The 14,318-nt window shown below is 44.2% G+C and overlaps 1 protein-coding gene across 1 annotated transcript in view; it reads left to right on the forward strand.

Moving 5' to 3' along the window:
- The window catches only part of aopep (aminopeptidase O (putative)), a gene marked incomplete at its 5' end in the record, with an annotated part of 268,516 nt that overhangs the window by 223,493 nt on the left and 30,705 nt on the right, over nucleotides 1-14,318 (forward strand). The window contains 2 exons of the mRNA XM_084323165.1: nucleotides 6,699-6,785; nucleotides 13,490-13,638. Of these exons, the coding sequence (XP_084179291.1) occupies nucleotides 6,699-6,785; nucleotides 13,490-13,630 (228 nt within the window). The 3' untranslated portion in view covers nucleotides 13,631-13,638. The remainder of the gene's footprint in view (nucleotides 1-6,698; nucleotides 6,786-13,489; nucleotides 13,639-14,318) is intronic.

The raw sequence follows: 14,318 nt of genomic DNA on the forward strand, positions 1-14,318 counted from the left end.
CACACACACACACACACACACACACACACACACACACACACACACACACACACACACACGGTCTCAATCAGAAAACGTAAATAAAGTACTAATCGACCACAGGAAAAAAAGGTACATAATGTATGTTATGTTATAGCCATAAGTAATATTTACTTATAAGGATAAGTAATATACAGTATGTACATTTCATAATCGGCGAAAGTCCAAAACAAACAAGCGCAACAGGGAGTCTGGGAGCTCCATGGTTTCAGATGCGGTCAGACGTCAGAGGGAAGAGCTCTGGTGACAGTCTGCTGCTCTGGTTGTGTCTGGTTGTCCTTCAGATGAGACGCTAAACCCAGGTCCTGACTGAATCTCGTCGTTAAAGAACCCCGGACGCCTATCGTAAAGAGTAGGGGGTTCCCCTGACGTTCCTGGTAAAATTCCCAATCAGGTCTCTGACATCAAGGCCACCTAATCATCCCGTCCCCCCCTTAATTGATTGATATCAATCCCTGTCTCCTGAGCCGTTCAACCATTGTGTGTAGTGTGATGTGTGCCTGGTGCCAGTGTATGGTAGTCAGTGTGTAGTGTGATGTGTGTGTGTGATGTGTGTCTGGTGCCAGTGTATGGTAGTCATTGTGTAGTGTGATGTGTGCCGGGTGCCAGTGTATGGTAGTCAGTGTGTAGTGTGATGTGTGCCTGGTGCCAGTGTATGGTAGTCAGTGTATAGTGTGATGTGTGTCTGGTGCCAGTGTATGGTAGTCATTGTGTAGTGTGATGTGTGCCTGGTGCCAGTGTATGGTAGTCAGTGTGTAGTGTGATGTGTGCCTGGTGCCAGTGTATGGTAGTCAGTGTGTAGTGTGATGTGTGTCTGGTGCCAGTGTATGGTAGTCATTGTGTAGTGTGATGTGTGCCTGGTGCCAGTGTATGGTAGTCAGTGTGTAGTGTGATGTGTGCCTGGTGCCAGTGTATGGTAGTCAGTGTGTAGTGTGATGTGTGTCTGGTGCCAGTGTATGGTAGTCAGTGTGTAGTGTGATGTGTGCCTGGTGCCAGTCTATGGTAGTCAGTGTGTAGTGTGATGTGTGCCTGGTGCCAGTGTATGGTAGTCAGTGTGTAGTGTGATGTGTGTCTGGTGCCAGTGTATGGTAGTCAGTGTGTAGTGTGATGTGTGCCTGGTGCCAGTGTATGGTAGTCAGTGTGTAGTGTGATGTGTGCCTGGTGCCAGTGTATGGTAGTCATTGTGTAGTGTGATGTGTGCCTGGTGCCAGTGTATGGTAGTCACTGTGTAGTGTGATGTGTGTCTGGTGCCAGTGTATGGTAGTCAGTGTGTAGTGTGATGTGTGCCTGGTGCCAGTGTATGGTAGTCAGTGTGTAGTGTGATGTGTGTCTGGTGCCAGTGTATGGTAGTCAGTGTGTAGTGTGATGTGTGCCTGGTGCCAGTGTATGGTAGTCATTGTGTAGTGTGATGTGTGCCTGGTGCCAGTGTATGGTAGTCATTGTGTAGTGTGATGTGTGTCTGGTGCCAGTCTATGGTAGTCATTGTGTAGTGTGATGTGTGTCTGGTGCCAGTGTATGGTAGTCAGTGTGTAGTGTGATGTGTGCCTGGTGCCAGTGTATGGTAGTCATTGTGTAATGTGATGTGTGCCTGGTGCCAGTGTATGGTAGTCAGTGTGTAGTGTGATGTGTGTCTGGTGCCAGTGTATGGTAGTCAGTGTGTAGTGTGATGTGTGTCTGGTGCCAGTGTATGGTAGTCAGTGTGTAGTGTGATGTGTGCCTGGTGCCAGTGTATGGTAGTCAGTGTGTAGTGTGATGTGTGCCTGGTGCCAGTGTATGGTAGTCATTGTGTAGTGTGATGTGTGCCTGGTGCCAGTGTATGGTAGTCAGTGTGTAGTGTGATGTGTGCCTGGTGCCAGTGTATGGTAGTCAGTGTGTAGTGTGATGTGTGTCTGGTGCCAGTGTATGGTAGTCATTGTGTAGTGTGATGTGTGCCGGGTGCCAGTGTATGGTAGTCAGTGTGTAGTGTGATGTGTGCCTGGTGCCAGTGTATGGTAGTCAGTGTGTAGTGTGATGTGTGTCTGGTGCCAGTGTATGGTAGTCAGTGTGTAGTGTGATGTGTGCCTGGTGCCAGTGTATGGTAGTCAGTGTGTAGTGTGATGTGTGTCTGGTGCCAGTGTATGGTAGTCAGTGTGTAGTGTGATGTGTGCCTGGTGCCAGTGTATGGTAGTCAGTGTGTAGTGTGATGTGTGTCTGGTGCCAGTGTATGGTAGTCATTGTGTAGTGTGATGTGTGCCTGGTGCCAGTGTATGGTAGTCACTGTGTAGTGTGATGTGTGCCTGGTGCCAGTGTATGGTAGTCATTGTGTCATGTGTCTGGTGCCAGTGTATGGTAGTCATTGTGTAGTGTGATGTGTGCCTGGTGCCAGTGTATGGTAGTCATTGTGTAGTGTGATGTGTGTCTGGTGCCAGTGTATGGTAGTTATTGTGTAGTGTGATGTGTGTCTGGTGCCAGTGTATGGTAGTCATTGTGTAGTGTGATGTGTGTCTGGTGCCAGTGTATGGTAGTCAGTGTGTAGTGTGATGTGTGCCTGGTGCCAGTGTATGGTAGTCAGTGTGTAGTGTGATGTGTGCCTGGTGCCAGTGTATGGTAGTCATTGTGTAGTGTGATGTGTGCCTGGTGCCAGTGTATGGTAGTCATTGTGTAGTGTGATGTGTGCCTGGTGCCAGTGTATGGTAGTCATTGTGTAGTGTGATGTGTGCCTGGTGCCAGTGTATGGTAGTCAGTGTGTAGTGTGATGTGTGCCTGGTGCCAGTGTATGGTAGTCAGTGTGTAGTGTGATGTGTGTCTGGTGCCAGTGTATGGTAGTCATTGTGTAGTGTGATGTGTGTCTGGTGCCAGTGTATGGTAGTCAGTGTGTAGTGTGATGTGTGTCTGGTGCCAGTGTATGGTAGTCATTGTGTAGTGTGATGTGTGTCTGGTGCCAGTGTATGGTAGTCACTGTGTAGTGTGATGTGTGCCTGGTGCCAGTGTATGGTAGTCATTGTGTAGTGTGATGTGTGCCTGGTGCCAGTGTATGGTAGTCAGTGTGTAGTGTGATGTGTGCCTGGTGCCAGTGTATGGTAGTCACTGTGTAGTGTGATGTGTGCCTGGTGCCAGTGTATGGTAGTCATGTGTAGTGTGATGTGTGCCTGGTGCCAGTGTATGGTAGTCAGTGTGTAGTGTGATGTGTGCCTGGTGCCAGTGTATGGTAGTCATTGTGTAGTGTGATGTGTGCCTGGTGCCAGTGTATGGTAGTCATTGTGTAGTGTGATGTGTGTCTGGTGCCAGTGTATGGTAGTCATTGTGTAGTGTGATGTGTGTCTGGTGCCAGTGTATGGTAGTCAGTGTGTAGTGTGATGTGTGTCTGGTGCCAGTGTATGGTAGTCATTGTGTAGTGTGATGTGTGTCTGGTGCCAGTGTATGGTAGTCAGTGTGTAGTGTGATGTGTGCCTGGTGCCAGTGTATGGTAGTCATTGTGTAGTGTGATGTGTGCCTGGTGCCAGTGTATGGTAGTCATTGTGTAGTGTGATGTGTGTCTGGTGCCAGTGTATGGTAGTCAGTGTGTAGTGTGATGTGTGTCTGGTGCCAGTGTATGGTAGTCATTGTGTAGTGTGATGTGTGCCTGGTGCCAGTGTATGGTAGTCATTGTGTAGTGTGATGTGTGTCTGGTGCCAGTGTATGGTAGTCAGTGTGTAGTGTGATGTGTGTCTGGTGCCAGTGTATGGTAGTCATTGTGTAGTGTGATGTGTGCCTGGTGCCAGTGTATGGTAGTCATTGTGTAGTGTGATGTGTGTCTGGTGCCAGTGTATGGTAGTCACTGTGTAGTGTGATGTGTGTCTGGTGCCAGTGTATGGTAGTCAGTGTGTAGTGTGATGTGTGCCTGGTGCCAGTGTATGGTAGTCATTGTGTAGTGTGATGTGTGTCTGGTGCCAGTGTATGGTAGTCATTGTGTAGTGTGATGTGTGTCTGGTGCCAGTGTATGGTAGTCATGTGTAGTGTGATGTGTGTCTGGTGCCAGTGTATGGTAGTCATTGTGTAGTGTGATGTGTGTCTGGTGCCAGTGTATGGTAGTCATTGTGTAGTGTGATGTGTGTCTGGTGCCAGTGTATGGTAGTCATTGTGTAGTGTGATGTTTGTCTGGTGCCAGTGTATGGTAGTCATTGTGTGTAGTGTGATGTGTGCCTGGTGCCAGTGTATGGTAGTCATTGTGTAGTGTGATGTGTGTCTGGTGCCAGTGTATGGTAGTCATTGTGTAGTGTGATGTGTGTCTGGTGCCAGTGTATGGTAGTCATTGTGTAGTGTGATGTGTCTGGTGCCAGTGTATGGTAGTCATTGTGTAGTGTGATGTGTGTCTGGTGCCAGTGTATGGTAGTCACTGTGTAGTGTGATGTGTGTCTGGTGCCAGTGTATGGTAGTCAGTGTGTAGTGTGATGTGTGCCTGGTGCCAGTGTATGGTAGTCATTGTGTAGTGTGATGTGTGTCTGGTGCCAGTGTATGGTAGTCATTGTGTAGTGTGATGTGTGTCTGGTGCCAGTGTATGGTAGTCATGTGTAGTGTGATGTGTGTCTGGTGCCAGTGTATGGTAGTCATTGTGTAGTGTGAGTGTGTCTGGTGCCAGTGTATGGTAGTCATTGTGTAGTGTGATGTGTGTCTGGTGCCAGTGTATGGTAGTCATTGTGTAGTGTGATGTGTGTCTGGTGCCAGTGTATGGTAGTCATTGTGTGTAGTGTGATGTGTGCCTGGTGCCAGTGTATGGTAGTCATTGTGTAGTGTGATGTGTGTCTGGTGCCAGTGTATGGTAGTCATTGTGTAGTGTGATGTGTGTCTGGTGCCAGTGTATGGTAGTCATTGTGTAGTGTGATGTGTGTCTGGTGCCAGTGTATGGTAGTCATTGTGTAGTGTGATGTGTGTCTGGTGCCAGTGTATGGTAGTCATTGTGTAGTGTGATGTGTGTCTGGTGCCAGTGTATGGTAGTCAGTGTGTAGTGTGATGTGTGCCTGGTGCCAGTGTATGGCAGCCATTGAGCCTGTGTAGCCCAAGGTTGGGTGCTACCAGTGGTGGTGAAGGAGGCAATTTCCACCCTACATTGTAAAGCGTTTTGAGTGTCTAGAAAAGCGCTGGAAGCGCTGGCTTCCTGTGCGTTTTAGGGTTGATTTTAAGGTTTTCTGTTTGCTTTTAAATGTTTGAACGGCTTGGCACTGGGCTACCTCTTGGACCTGCTGGAACCTTATGTTCCCCCAAGGTCCCTCAGGTTCTCTGACCAGCTCCTCTTGGCTGTTCCCAAGTCCAGGCTGAAGCTTAGGGGGGGCCGTGCTTTCGCTGTTGCAGCCCCAAAGCACTGGAATGAGCTGCCACTGCATGTTAGGCAGGCCCCCACTCTGCATGTTAGACAGGCCCCCACTCTGCATGTTAGACAGGCCCCCATTCTGCATGTTAGGCAGGCCCCCACTCTGCATGTTAGGCAGGCCCCCACTCTGCATGTTAGACAGGCCCCCACTCTGCATGTTAGGCAGGCCCCCACTCTGCATGTTAGACAGGCCCCCACTCTGCATGTTAGACAGGCCCCCACTCTGCATGTTAGACAGGCCCCCACTCTGCATGTTAGACAGGCCCCCACTCTGCATGTTAGGCAGGCCCCCACTCTGCATGTTAGACAGGCCCCCACTCTGCATGTTAGACAGGCCCCCACTCTGCATGTTAGACAGGCCCCCACTCTGCATGTTAGACAGGCCCCCACTCTGCATGTTAGACAGGCCCCCACTCTGCATGTTAGGCAGGCCCCCACTCTGCATGTTAGACAGGCCCCCACTCTGCATGTTAGACAGGCCCCCACTCTGCATGTTAGACAGGCCCCCATTCTGCATGTTAGGCAGGCCCCCACTCTGCATGTTAGGCAGGCCCCCACTCTGCATGTTAGACAGGCCCCCACTCTGCATGTTAGACAGGCCCCCACTCTGCATGTTAGACAGGCCCCCACTCTGCATGTTAGACAGGCCCCCACTCTGCATGTTAGACAGGCCCCCACTCTGCATGTTAGACAGGCCCCCACTCTGCATGTTAGGCAGGCCCCCACTCTGCATGTTAGGCAGGCCCCCACTCTGCATGTTAGACAGGCCCCCACTCTGCATGTTAGGCAGGCCCCCACTCTGCATGTTAGACAGGCCCCCACTCTGCATGTTAGACAGGCCCCCACTCTGCATGTTAGACAGGCCCCCACTCTGCATGTTAGACAGGCCCCCACTCTGCATGTTAGACAGGCCCCCACTCTGCATGTTAGACAGGCCCCCACTCTGCATGTTAGACAGGCCCCCACTCTGCATGTTAGACAGGCCCCCACTCTGCATGTTAGACAGGCCCCCACTCTGCATGTTAGACAGGCCCCCACTCTGCATGTTAGGCAGGCCCCCACTCTGCATGTTAGACAGGCCCCCACTCTGCAGGTGTTCAAATCACACCTCAAGACACATCTATTTGCTCTGGCTTTTGGTTTTTAAACAGTTTTTGAGAGACCTGCCTTTTTATGTGACATGTTGTATTTGTTTTTTTTTAATAAAAAAAAAAAAAAATTAGCTTATGTTGTGGGACTTGTACAGCACTTTGTTGGTCAACTTTGTTGTGTTTAAATGTGCTTTATAAATAAAGTCATTAAATGATCATTCATTCATTCCTTCCCCTGCCAGGTGAGACATCGTTGGTGCGAGCTGGTGGTGAAACACGGACACGCCCAGGCGTACGGAGACGTGGAGCACTTCCTGGTCCACCATCAGGTAAACCACACCGCAGGTTCAAAACCCTTCCAGCTCAACATGTATCATAAGTACAGTACCTCATACTATAGTCTAACTATAGAACTCTGTGTGGTGTATATACCGTAAATAAATCTTTTCTTTTACCATATACATGTATATATATATCTATCCACATCTGTCTGTACATACAGTACCTGCATATAATCCTTTTTATATGTAGTTACTATATCTATATCTGTACATATCCCACCTACTCTTACTAGTTATGCTGCTGGCCAGTATGACTTACTACCATAGTGTCTTTATACCTGTATCACTGTACATATTAATACTACAACTCTGTACATACATCTGATTAACACTATTACTCAGTAGTACTCGTTTATACACATTTTTATACCCAGTTTAATCACCTGTACATTGTATATTACTATTGCACTTTACTGTTACATTGACAGATGTGGATATATATATATATTAGAGCTGGGCCGTTAACGGCGTTAACGTGCTGCGTTAACGCTATACTAGTATCGCGCGATAATATAATTAACGCATTAATCTAATTTTTTTTTTTTTTTTTTTTTACATTTTTTTTTTTTTACCTTTATTTACCCAGGGTAGGTTCGCTGAGCACAGATGCTCTTTTTCAGGAACGCCCTGCTTCACATTCACACAGTTCCATTCACACCTGGGAGCTGCCCAGTACAACCACAGTTGACACCATTGGCCACTGAGCAACTCCACTGGAGCAGTTGATTCAAGCCATGTCACATAGTTCAAGTTTGAAATGATTCTTTCTGTTTTGCTCCTGAGAGTGTGCTAGATACTGTACTGTACTGGTAATATTATGTATTTGTGTTAACTTCTGAATAAAACAACTTATTAAACACAAGTACATCTTATTGAACATTATTTTGATATTTCATTACCAATTATCATAGCAAAACAGCTTTTTCAAACAGTCTGTAATGCATTTTGGAAACGGGAGATGGGCTCATGGTGTAATGGGCCACCTGGCCTGAGAAACATAAGGAGGAAAGAAAAAGTAAGGACTTACTTCTGGTCATTATTTGGGTAGAACACACATATTTTGAATGCCTTCGGCATTTTTTTTTTTTTTTTTTGAGCCATTTTAATCTAGATTAATCTAGATTAAATCCAGGATTGCAGATAGATTAATCTAGATTAAAAAAATGAATCTATGCCCACCTCTAATATATATATATATTAGAGGTGGGCATAGATTAATTTTTGTAATCTAGATTAATCTATCTGCAATCCTGGATTTAATCTAGATTAATCTAGATTAAAATGGCTCAAAAAAAAAAAAAAAAAATGCCGAAGGCATTCAAAATATGTGTGTTCTACCCAAATAATGACCAGAAGTAAGTCCTTACTTTTTCTTTCCTCCTTATGTTTCTCAGGCCAGGTGGCCCATTACACCATGAGCCCATCTCCCGTTTCCAAAATGCATTACAGACTGTTTGAAAAAGCTGTTTTGCTATGATAATTGGTAATGAAATATCAAAATAATGTTCAATAAGATGTACTTGTGTTTAATAAGTTGTTTTATTCAGAAGTTAACACAAATACATAATATTACCAGTACAGTACAGTATCTAGCACACTCTCAGGAGCAAAACAGAAAGAATCATTTCAAACTTGAACTATGTGACATGGCTTGAATCAACTGCTCCAGTGGAGTTGCTCAGTGGCCAATGGTGTCAACTGTGGTTGTACTGGGCAGCTCCCAGGTGTGAATGGAAAAGAACATCTGTGCTCAGCGAACCTACCCTGGGTAAATAAAGGTAGAAAAAAAAATGTAAACAATTTTTTTTTTTTTTCTTTTTTTAGATTAATGCGTTAATTATATTATCGCGCGATACTAGTATAGCGTTAACGCAGCACGTTAACGCCGTTAACGGCCCAGCTCTAATATATATATATATATATAATGTATAACTATAGTTAATAATATATAAAACATATATAAAAAAAGTTGTGGATATATATTTATAATATATAACTATAGTTAATAATAATATATAAAACATATATAAAAAAGATGTGGATGGCGGCTAGGTGGCGCAGTGGGCAAGGCGCTCGCCACCAACGCAGGAGATGATGGGTTCGAGCCCAGCTCTCGGCGTTGCTACCAGCTTGGCTGGTCGTTCATACTAATACAATTGGCAGTATTAGGGGGTGGAAAGCTGGTGGGTGGGGATCGGACGTTGTGGACAGCGACTCCTACAGGTCGGTTGGTGCGCCTGCGCAGTAGAATCAGGAAGTGACGAGGGCGGCGTGTCCCTCCCACGCAGACCCTCACCGCTGAGAGATCGCACTGTGCAGGTGAAAAGATGTGACGGCTGCCTTCTCGTGTACCGGAGGGGACACGTGATGCAAGGCTTCGTCCACATTGCAGCCGGCTTGTGGGAGGCATGGCCTAACAGCGTTCGAGACAGGGGAGGGTAGAATTGGACAATGCGAAATTGGGGATGGGAGAAAAAATTTTAAAATGGGGAGAAAAAGTAGATACAATTTTTTTTAAGATGTGGATGGATGTATAATATATAATTATAGTTAATAATATAAAAAAATATAGTATATAAAAAAAATTAATGCACCATTGAATATATAACTATAACTAGGCTATGTTTGAACGTACACACAGCTGATGTAACAGATGTTTAGAGCAGGGGTTCTCAAACTCTTTTATAGCATTTGTATTTTATCTTAGTATTTTTATCATGTCTATTTTATTTCTATTCTATTTTATTCTATTTGTATTTTGTGCACATGTGGCCACCTTCATTTCACTATGTCTTGTGTATGTATGTGATGAATAAACCTCTTGAATCTTGAATCTACCACAACCCCATTTTATTTAGGATTTCTTTTGGCGACCCCACAAATTTCAACGTGGAATTAAGGAATATCAAAATAAAAGCACACGTTGTTGAAGTTGATCATGCATATTTATTAGAAAATTGTATTACAGCACTATGTTATCAATACACATTTATAAAACGAGGCATATTTAGCTCAAATATGTTGCCAGAACATAAAAAATTAAAAATAATAAACTTTTGTATTTTTTACTTGCCAATGCACTGTCACCTACCCACGACCCCACTTTGGGTCGCGACCCGTAGTTTGAGAAGCGCTGGTTTTAGAGACACTAAGTAGACAGACTAGGGATGTTAGATATTGGCTTTTTTACCAATATCCGATATACCGATATTGTCCAACTCTTAAGTTCCGATACCGATAACAACCGATACCGATATATGCAGGGTCCCCCCCCCCAAAAAAAACTCAATAATTTCAGGTAATTAACATTACATATCTCTTGTCGTGGAATTAACACAACATTATGCATACTTTTGACAATAAATAAAATAAGAATTTGTTCTTACTTGCTTGCCTGGGTAAATAAAGGTTAAATAAATGTAAAAAGAATATATATATATATATATATATATATATATATATATATATAAGAGAGAGAATGAGGATCCTGCTTCTGTCAGACCATATATGGAAAGGTTGAGTGAAAAAAAATCTGAAACCGGAAGCCCCGCCCCCTTTTCTGATTGGTTGAGGGGTTCAAGGAGGCGGGAGGGACTTCCGGTTTCGGAAGGGGCGGGGTTATAGGGGGAGGGACTTCCGGTTTCAGATTTTTTTTTTCAGAATAAATCAACCGATTGAAATTGGAATTTGTGTGTGTGTGTGTGTGTGTGTGTGTGTGTGTGTGTGTGTGTGTGTGTGTGTGTGTTTTCTTGGATAAAACCAAATGCAAGAGTGTTTAGACACTTCTCCTTAACATTTCTTTTTAAAAATACAATGTGTCTATAAAATGGTTTCTTGGGTTTCCCTAGTGATCATGTGTAAATAAAGAAATGTATTGTAGAAACCTGTGTGTGTGATTCCCCTCTGAAGGCTGTCAGTAGACTGGATGTGTGTCTCTGTCAAACTGGGTCCCCTCGCTGTGACAGTCCCCCTTCGCTAATCCGTTAATTTTAGTACCTGGTTTAAATTGTGTTCATGTGAACCCATCCATTGTGTGAACAAAAAAATATGCTATGACTATAATGTTCTACAGAGTTTTGCTCTAACTCTGCATGTCCCCTAAACTGTTCTTCACGCCACCATGGGGGTGTTTTAACACCTAAGGGGGCCCCAATTCACACCCCCACACACACACACAGACCCTCACTGACACATATTTTCTGAACATTATATTTTCAGCACAGCTCTTTAAGCTATCACATATAACTTTTATACCTAATCATATCTTTAACTGTAATAATTCATGTGTACAATAATACATAACACGGTAATGCAATTTTTTTTTAAAGAATCTATTTTAAATAAAACGTTTCACCAAAACCTAATTACTATGACACAGGGGGTGGTTGTAATCAGCCCCTCACCCCCGAGATGCACCCATCTAGCAGAACATAACTTAGCCTCCATGCATATAACTTAAACATTACCCTTGCCCTCAATGACTAACCCCCGGGTCAGTACCGCTGACATACTTACATACATACATACATACATACATACATACATACATACATACATACATACATACATACATACATACATACATACATACATACATACATACATACATACTTAGTGTGGTTACTTAGAACCCCTGTTTACAAGTTATCGCTCTTTTTCAATCAACATCAGCCTATTATTCACTTTACATTGTATTTTCTTTTATTTACACATATATTTTCTGAACACAAGTGTTTAAACAAACTCTTCCATGGGGCATTCTCCATGAAACTAAAATATAGACACATTACATTTTTCTTAAAAAATAATCACACACACACACATACACACACACACACACACACACCTTAGAGTCATAAATCATTCAAGAACTATCTCCCTTATAGGGACAATGACAGTAGTTTTCCCCAGAAAAGGGGAAGTCAGACTTACAAGGTCGTAAATCAATACATACCCTAACAATGACAGACGTTTTCGACTTCGCTGATTCGCTGAGCTCTTTCATTTCTCCCGCCTCCTAATGCCCCCCTTAAGTCGTAAATCAATACTTACCAGGGCTTTGACAGGAGTTTTCGACTTCGCTGATTCGCTGAGCTCTTCCATCTCTCCCGCCTCCTGTGACTGTCACAGCGAAGGGGGACTGTCACAGCGAGGGGACCCAGTTTGACAGAGAGACACATCCAGTCTACTGACAGCCTTCAGAGGGGAATCACACACACAGGTTTCTACAATACATTTCTTTATTTACACATGACTAGGGAAACCCAAGAAACGATTTTATAGACACATTGTATTTTTCTTAAAAAGAAATGTTAACTCTTTCAGTGCCACGCCTGGTTTTCCGTTTTACCGCTTGAATGCCACCATCGGCGCCAATGTTAACGTTAATATCGCCTAATCTATGTTTTAAATTATGGCTATGTGTCTAATCTGCCCATCGCATTATCAAAGACTATTTTCCAGTCAGTGCTGTGAAGACAGATTGTTTTTTTATCGCGTCGTTTCCATTTCAGAGCAGTTAGAAAAGCCCCCGTTTTGATATAAAAAACAGCTCATTCTGGAGCATTCTATGAAAATCGTCTTTTAGTGGAATATTCCACAACGTTGATATTCGTCTGCCTTTTTATGAATCGTTTTCAAATAAACGCTAGATGATCAATATTATACGTGCACGCACGCACATTACGGCCGCGCACTGATAATCGCCCCGTTGATTTCCTCTCGGACTTTTACAGTGAAACCGAAAGAAGACATTTCACAAAACAGCTTATAACTTCATCAAACTTACTCCGATTATCCTACCACTGATAACACAGAGTCCTTACCTGACATCAGATGGTATCCAACTGGTATATTCCAATTCCTGATCACCATTCGAAAAAATCGATAAGTGTATGGATCCAACGCGACACAGTAGATCTCTATGATCCGCGGGGATCTGAGGCTCCAGAATGAACTGTGGCTGGATCAGTGAACTGGAAAATGTGGAGTACCGGATTTTTTTCCCCATTCATTTTCATTGAGTCCATTCCAAAATCACTTATGTCATCTGGGAGACGACAGGGGGCGCTTTTTTCCACAGTGATCGTCGGCGCCCCTCGGCTATACTCGGGTAGGCTCGGGTGATGCAATAATTTTTCAGATCGCAAAAAAAAAAAAAAAAAAAAAATCCGAGAAATCTCGTGAGTGGCTAGCAACCACCTATAAAAAAACACGAGAAATCTCGTGAGTGGCACTGAAAGAGTTAAGGAGAAGTGTCTAAACACTCTTGCATTTGGCTTTATCCAAGAAAACACACACACACACACAAATTCCAATTTCAATCGGTTGATTTATTCTGAAAAAAAAATCTGAAACCGGAAGTCCCTCCCCCTATAACCCCGCCCCTTCCTAAACCGGAAGTCACTCCCCTCCGAAACCGGAAGTCTCGCCTCTTTGAACCCCTCGGCCAATCAGAAAAGGGGCGGGGCCTAAGGTCATAAATCATCTGAAAAGGGGGCATGGCTTCAATCAATCAAACTTTCCATATATGGTCTGACAGAAGCAGGATCCTCATTCTCTCTCTTATATATATTTAAACCGATACCGATCATTTCTGATATTACATTTTAATGCCAATATTGGCCGATAATATCGGACATCCCTAAGACTGACAGTGAGTAACAGTGTGTTCATGTGTCTGTGGTCCACAGGCCATGGGGGTGTATCTGTACGGAGAGCTGATAGTGCAGGAGAACTCGGAGCAGCAGGCTCTGGCCCGGCGCTGTCTCTCATTGGTCCGGGACGAGATGGACCCGTCCTCTCGCAGAGTGGCGGAGGAGATGGTCCTATGACGCCGCTGGTAAGGACTCATGCTTAGGATTCTCATTGGCTCAAAGGTGGGAGGGACCAAGGCAGGGTTGTCCAGTGCTACCCTTTTAGTTTTCACACGCTCCTAAAAAAATAACTGAATGGTACTTATGAAGATTGATAAAGGGAGCAGCATAATATGGGAATTGAGTTTCATTTTATTTTTTTATTATCTTTTTATTGATTTTCTCCAGAGTCCATACAAACAATGTCATGACTTCACATTCATTTATCCCAGACTTCTGTAGTACAATTTTCATCCATTGTTAATAACTCTGAGTTAAAGTGCAGAAGTACAAGTACACAAATGAGGACCAATACAGTCCAATAACATCCTATACTTTTTTTTTTCTAGACAAACAAAAACGATAACCAAAAATAACAAAATAATATGTTGGGTTGCATCTTCCTGACACTCAACTCCCTTTACACAAGGTTCACTTAAAAATGTACCCGAAAGGTGCGGCTAGGTGGTGTAGTGGGCAAGGCGCTCGCCACCAATGCAGGAGACGCTGGGTTCGAGCCCAGCTCTCCGCATTGCTATCAGCTTGGCTGGTCGTTCATACTAACACAATTGGCAGTGTTAGGGGTGGGAAAGCTGATGGGTGGGGATCGGACGTTGTGGACAGCGACTCCTACAGGTCGGTTGTCGCGCCTGCGCAGCAGAATCAG

Source organism: Notolepis coatsorum (genome assembly GCF_963971535.1).
Source record: "Notolepis coatsorum genome assembly, chromosome: 10".
In the NCBI taxonomy this organism is placed as follows: domain Eukaryota; kingdom Metazoa; phylum Chordata; class Actinopteri; order Aulopiformes; family Paralepididae; genus Notolepis; species Notolepis coatsorum.